The following is a 6945-nucleotide window of genomic DNA, read 5'->3' on the forward strand; positions in this document are numbered from 1 at the left end:
GAAGAAGAATAGTATTCATAATCTGACTATTTAATTCCTCAAACCATAAATTGACTAGTAAAAGTTAAGAGTAGTGTGCAGAGATATTTATTGATGCTAGCTGATGAAGTGCATTATGTACTTTGCTTGCTCTGAGAGTTCTGCCATTTGTCTGTATCTACAAAGAGGCACCAGAACATACAATACAGCCTGCAAATACTATTTCCATAAAGGAATATTTTCATTCTTGTAGCTGTATTCCCCATAGACCTATGCATGTCCCTCTTGTGGTACAATCTCTTTCTTCCAAGCTACACATTCAAAGCTGTGTGGCATGAAGATTATGGATATTCACATTCATCCCCCTTTCCTTAGCTAGGCTGTGATTGATGATAAGCTCTATCCCCTCTTTTGTTGCATTCTTGAAATCTTCACTCTTGTTCTAATTCTTTGACAAGAAATGCTTAATCCTTTCAGCCATAAGCTCTTAAAATATATTTCATTAAACTACAACTGTTACCCTGAGCATCTGATCTTTGTCAGGGACTAAGCTGGGTAATGGAGGGAAAGACTGTGGATTGATCATGTACTCAAGTTTCTTTGTATAAAGAATCATAGAAGAATAACATATGCATAGATTATAACTAAAACTTTTGTTTAAAAGATATTTACACATATATGTCCTCCTAAAAGTTTTCTACATAATATAAAATCAGTAACCAGCATATTGTGAGAGAAATGTATTTTTTGTAGAAGAAATTGCAGGTTATTTACTGGATCCAAAAGAAGCTGATATTATTTAACTCATTAAGTTCAGAAACATGGAGATTTTAGATCTTCAGTTACATCTAGACCATATCATATTTCTAGTTCAGAAAGAAAAGGTATTCAAATTCAGCAATTTTTCTTCTGCATGCCAGCATATACCTGTTTCATTGGATATCTCATTTTCTGGGCACTGGACACAATCAAAGCAGCGGTCTTCTGTTTCTTTCTGATGAATTTTCCTGAATCCAGCAGTACATGTCACACTACACATGGAGGAGGGAACCTGAGGCAATACATAATTATAAATATATATAAATGTGTGTATATATATATATATATATATAATATTTAACATATTTATACTTATAGTATATATATTTAATAATAGTACACTAAATACATAATATAAATACATCATATGTTTAATGAATCATAAATTAATATATGGAACATTAACAGATATGGCTAAAACATTCCTCTCACAACCAGCATTGCTTAACAATTTCAAGCACATTTTTATTTTGTATTGCCCTGCAGGGCACAGAATGTCACACAATATTTATTACATCCTGTAATACTATATATTTAACATTTAGGTTGGAGCAATTTTAAACTTTTTTCCTAAGCTGATTAAGCCAAAAACAATGTTTATACGGCATCAGTTTCTCTTTTAAAATTTATAAATAAAAATAAAAAACCCTGAAATTTATGGAGAGATAAGGTAGGGTAAATCAAGAAAGCATTGTTTAATGAATATAAACAAAGTATGTTAAATAAGACTCTCATTAAATTAATGAAGTTTTCCTAAGTTTCAAAGAAAACCATGAACCCCCATCCCATCCCCTGTTCCCCCAGATTCTATGAGAGAGCTCCCCAACCAAGCTGACTACTCCAGCCTCACCACCCTAGCAATTCCTCTATGCTGGGGCACCCCACCTCCACTAGACCAAAGGCCTCTCCACCCATTGATGCCAGATAAGGCAATCCTTTGAAAAAATAGGGGAACCTGAAAGGGGGATAACATTTAAAATGTAAATAAATACAAAACTAATAAAAATATATAAATTAAAAAAGGAAAATCTTGAATATGGAGAAAATTTTTTGTTAATGAATGAATGCTATACTTAATTAGGCTATAAAAATGTTAACACAGAATCAGAAAATCCCATGATTTGTATGGAGTTATAAAATTTTAATTATATATGTGTGTGTGTGTGTGTGTACATATGATATTATGAATTTAATAAATATATTTGTTTAGTGTAGGGTGAATAGGCATGTTGGTACAACTGAACATGGAATCCAGAGGCCTTTGATCCCTATGACCAGATTTACATGAAGCTGAGAGTTATCAAACATTGGTGTGATTGTAACTGAGGATGGTCTTTTGCCAGAGTAGCAAGTAGTCTTAAACACAGAGATATGACTTCAGGGCTTCATATTTTAAAATTTAGATACACTGAAAAAGTATGTTCGAGCATCTTCTGGGTATATAAACAGGAGTGGTATAGCTGGATCCTCAGGAAATGCTATGTCCAATTTTCTGAGGAACCACCAGACTGATTTCCAAAGTGGTTGCACCATCTTGCGTTCCCACCAACAATGGAGGAGTGTTCCTATTTCTCCACATCATCTCCAGCATCTACTATTACCTGAGTTTTTAATCTTAGCCATTCTGACTGGTGTGAGATGGAATCTCAAGGTTGCTTTGATTTGCATTTCCCTGATGACTAAGGATGCTGGACATTTCTTTGGGTGCTTCTCAGCCATTCGAGTTTCCTCAGTTGAAAATTCTTTGTTAAGCTCTATACCCCATTTTTAATAGGGTTATTTGGTTGTCTGGAGTCTAATTTCTTGAGTTCTTTGTATATATTGGATATTAGCCCACTATTGGATATAGAATTGGTAAAGATCTTTTCCCAATCTGTTGGTTGCCGTTTTGTCCTATTGACAGTGTCCTTTGCCTTACAGAAACTTTGCAATTTTATGAAGTCCCATTTGTCAATTCTTGATCTTATAGCATAAGCCATTGGTGTTCTGTTCAGGAGCTTTTCCCCTGTGCCCAAGTCTTCGAGGTTCTTCCCCACCTTATCTTCTATTAGTTTCAGTGTATCTGGTTTTGTGTGGAGGGCCTTTATCCACTTAGACTTGAGCTTTGTACAGGGAAATAAGAATGGATCAATTTTCATTCTTCTACATGTTGTCCTCCAGTTGAACCAGCACCATTTGTTGAAAATGCTGTCCTTTTCCCACTGGACAGTTTTAGCTCTTTTGTCAAAGATCAAGTGACCATAGGTGTGTGGGTTCATTTCAGGGTCTTCAATTCCATTCCGTTGATCTTCCTGCCTGTCTCTGTACCAATACCATGCAGTTTTTTATCACTATTGCTTTGTAGTACAGCTTGAGGTCAGGGGTGGTGATTCCTCCAGAAGTTATTTTATTGTTGAGAATAATTTCACTATCCTGGGTTTTTTGTTATAACCAACCAGAGCTCCCAGGGTCTAAACCACCAGCCTGGGAGCACTTAGGGAGGGGTCCATGGCTCCAGCTTTATATGGAAGGGTGGAGGGCCCTGTAGGGCACAGGAGGGAGCAGAGATCCTTGGTCTCATAAAATCTGGACCCCTCAGTAGGTGGGAATTTGAGGGTGGGGAGGTGGGAGTGGGGGGGTAGGTAGGGGCACATCCGCAGAGAAGCAGGAAGAGGGCTGAGGGGATAGAGGGTTCCTGAGTGGGTGAGAATGGGGTAAAGGGATAACATATGAAATGTAAATAAAAATCCAATTAAAAAAAAAGAAAAAAGTAAAAATTGTGGTATACCCACTGATGTTCCTCCTCTAGCCCACTCCAAGTCTTCAGGTGTATGAAGTTGTTGACTCTGTAAGAGACAAGGAAAATAGCTTCCTATTTTTATTTTTAATCCAAGGCCTTGTGGAAAACTCCAAATGATGAAAATGTCATATTCTGCACACTGATTTTCCCTATGGTTCATATTCACCAGTTCTCCAACTGGGTTAGTAAATACTATGGTTTTCAGCAAGGAAGACACCTAAATGAGAGAATCATTAGATGCATATATGTGCATGTCCATAAAGGGAATGCCAAATTGACAATGTCACTTAATTTTTAATGACTTTCAGAAAAGACAGCTGTATTAAAGTAATCCAATGTAGGAAAATACAATATACCTCATGGATAATTACAAGTTAATATACTTCATATTAATGTTCGATGGTAAAACATGCTAGAAAAAAAGTGACTGCCAGATAACAAGTAACATGGTATGTGGGTGGGTGAGTGTGTGTGTATGTGTGTGTGATTGTGTGTATGTGTTTGTTCATACACATGTTTGTCAAAAAGCTTTTTAAAAAGTGAGGCCATGTATATGAGAATGAAGGATAAGTCTGTATGTCTGGAAATTGTGAAAATGATTTTTGTGGGTCTTTCATGTGCATACAGCACACACATATAAAATAAACATAAACTTAATAAAATGTGAAGTCTTAATCATTTATGCTTTTGAAAATAATTGTTAACTTAAGTGATTAACTATTAATCACAGTACATATACTTAAACTTCAGAAATATTTCTTAAGAAAATATTCTATTCTAGTCATCACTTAAGGCTTTTGTGATAGAACTTTTGGCTCTTATTTTAAATTTTGAACTCATTTGGTGAAATGTTGAGACACATCTTCCCAAACTCACTGAAATTCATAGGACATGTATTGTCTACTATTAAATGTCATCCTTTTGCATGATATTTACCCATGTAAAAGACACTTTAGGGAGTCTTGGAATGTAGAGATCTTTCCACTGAATGAATAATCTCTAGCAAATGTACAGCTATTTCTCTGGGTCCATTTAAATGATCACATTTATATATATAAGCATTATAAAATGTAAGAAACTTTACCTGCTGACAGTCAAAGAATACTCCTTTGGGTTCTGCCATTTTCTGAGACTCTACTTGTTGAAGAATGAGTTCATGGTAGGTGTGGGCCACAGCATACACAGCATTATACAAATTGTAACCTTCTTCACTCAGAAACAGGTCATATTTGTGCAGTGCTGTCCATTCCAATGTGTCATTGAGTGTAAAAGGAACCATTTTATTGGTGTTCTTTGATATTGAGCAATTAAAATAATTCCAGCCCAGTATAGACTCAGAAATGTTTACTGGGTATATCCTAGTGTTCATTGTTTGCAAAAAATTCCTAAATTTAGTAATTTCACTGTGGTGGTGTGCAAAAGTGACAGTCCCATGGAAGAAATCAAGGCTGAAACCTTTTTTATTTGTGGTGACATCCCATTGTGAGGTTGTGATCCAGATTCTCTGAGCGCCTAAATATTCCCATCTTCTAAAGCTGATTTCTACAGTAGAATTCATTTCAGCATAAATGATAACAACCTTGGCTGTTGATGTCATAATTTCTTTATCATATATCATAGCCCTTGTCATGTATATCTGCATGTTTTCTGGGATCACATTCACAAAAGCTAAACAGATCCCAAACATTTGCATTTCTTCTCTCAAGTCTGAGAGAAACTGAATACCCTGGTCATCACTTGATATGACCAGGCCAATCCAAGTCCATCTAAAATGAAGCATCGAGGAGACCATGCCATGGGACAAACGTGTGTCCTTGGTGGCTATTTGATGGACGTAGGGAAACTGGTCATGGTCACTCAGGTTAGGATTAAATGGTCCAAAGAAAATCTAAAAGATGTAGAAGAGAGGATGAAACATCCACACGAGGAATATAATCTTAAGGAAGTTTGGAGTTATATATAAATAACATTACTCACCTTTCAGAACTCCCATTAAGAATAGTAAAATTATTCTATAAATAACATGTATTATTCCTTTTGTATTCTAGACTATTCTTGACAAATTTGTGCATTCCTGAAGAGAGTTTTGCCTATTTCCTACAGTGCGTTTATGATCTGATTTTAAATCCTTTATAATATGTATAAAACAGCACACACACAAACACATGCTGACCAAGGTTTCTCCTATGAATGGAATGAACATTGTTAACTCACCCAGTGTCACACTTTCTCACCTTCGGTTTCCTAGAATTAATTGCCAGTTTTAAGGTTGTCATCCATGATGGTCCTGTAAGTTGTATATCACATCTTGTATGTATTCTACAGTTATAATTGATAAAATTATTGTTTTTTGGTGAATATGTTTTATCCAGAAGTCCAAAAGTGTCTTCACACATGCCAACAATGCGGGAGAATGTCAAAGACATGTTGGGTAAAAGATAAGGATTCTTGTTGATCTCATCAGTAGCAAAAAACATTACTAAAAAACCCTCATATCTTCTTGCTGGTATTCTACAAGAAGGCATAGGGATGATTAAGGAGTATGTACAAAATATGAAATTTTCTGCTCAGTTGCAGTAATCTTTGTACTATGAGAAATGCTAAGTTTCTGTGTAAGTGCTACTTTTCCTTAAATATGAATCAGAATTCAAATATACCTCCAAATATGTAACTCAGGAAGATAATTTTTATATTCATGAAAATCCATAAAGATCTTCTTTTATCTCTGAATGCCATTCCGGAACTAGTGTCAGGAGCTGACAAGGAGAAGCTAAAAGCTAGCAGGTGATCTTCCTGAGATGGGTCTGCCTTAGATTAAAAACAACTCTATGATAGATTTTCTCTTGTAGGCAAGTCTCAGAGGACATTTATTTCGGAATGATTCCTGCTATTTATATGCTTTCCTGTTGTTATTAAATATATATGACAAACACTAGGTACTAGCCCATCCTTTTGAGCAGATCTCTGCAGATAAAAATATAATGTCTTGTAGTGATGCTATGTTGCTAAATCAATGATTTCTTAATCCTTAATGATGATCCTATAGGAATTCATAAAAATATAGTAATCTTTAGCTCTTTTATAATACAATGCTATTGAATTCTTTCTGGTAGTCAAGACTGCAATGAGAACTCTGCCAGTCTTTAGTGTTATGAGTTAATTGCTTCTGAGATTTCAAGCAGGCACTACTGCTCAGAGCACATTCCGAGAGCTTCTAAAACCATTAACCAAACGTCTTAAAAAGGGAACTAATGATTTACTGTAAGTACTAGGATGAAAAATAAAATATTGTTTGGCTTTATCCTTATAAAACTTCACTAATTACTTAGTGATAGAAGTTACTGTTTTTATTTCTACATGAACCTGTA

The 6945-nt window shown here is 35.3% G+C and overlaps 1 protein-coding gene across 1 annotated transcript; it reads right to left on the bottom strand.

The window, feature by feature from the left end:
- Window positions 1–906: 906 nt before the first annotated feature.
- On the bottom strand, window positions 907–6088 carry LOC114636441 (vomeronasal type-2 receptor 116-like; the record flags this gene model as incomplete). Its single annotated transcript, XM_028784525.1, has 4 exons — window positions 907–1030; window positions 3570–3794; window positions 4662–5465; window positions 5812–6088. Coding segments are annotated over 4 exons (1430 nt in total), but the record flags the coding sequence as incomplete, so codon positions are not given.
- Between the last annotated feature and the right edge of the window lie 857 nt (window positions 6089–6945).

The sequence above is a fragment of the Grammomys surdaster genome, unplaced genomic scaffold, assembly GCF_004785775.1.
Source record: "Grammomys surdaster isolate TR1022 unplaced genomic scaffold, NIH_TR_1.0 124077, whole genome shotgun sequence".
In the NCBI taxonomy this organism is placed as follows: Eukaryota; Metazoa; Chordata; class Mammalia; order Rodentia; family Muridae; genus Grammomys; species Grammomys surdaster.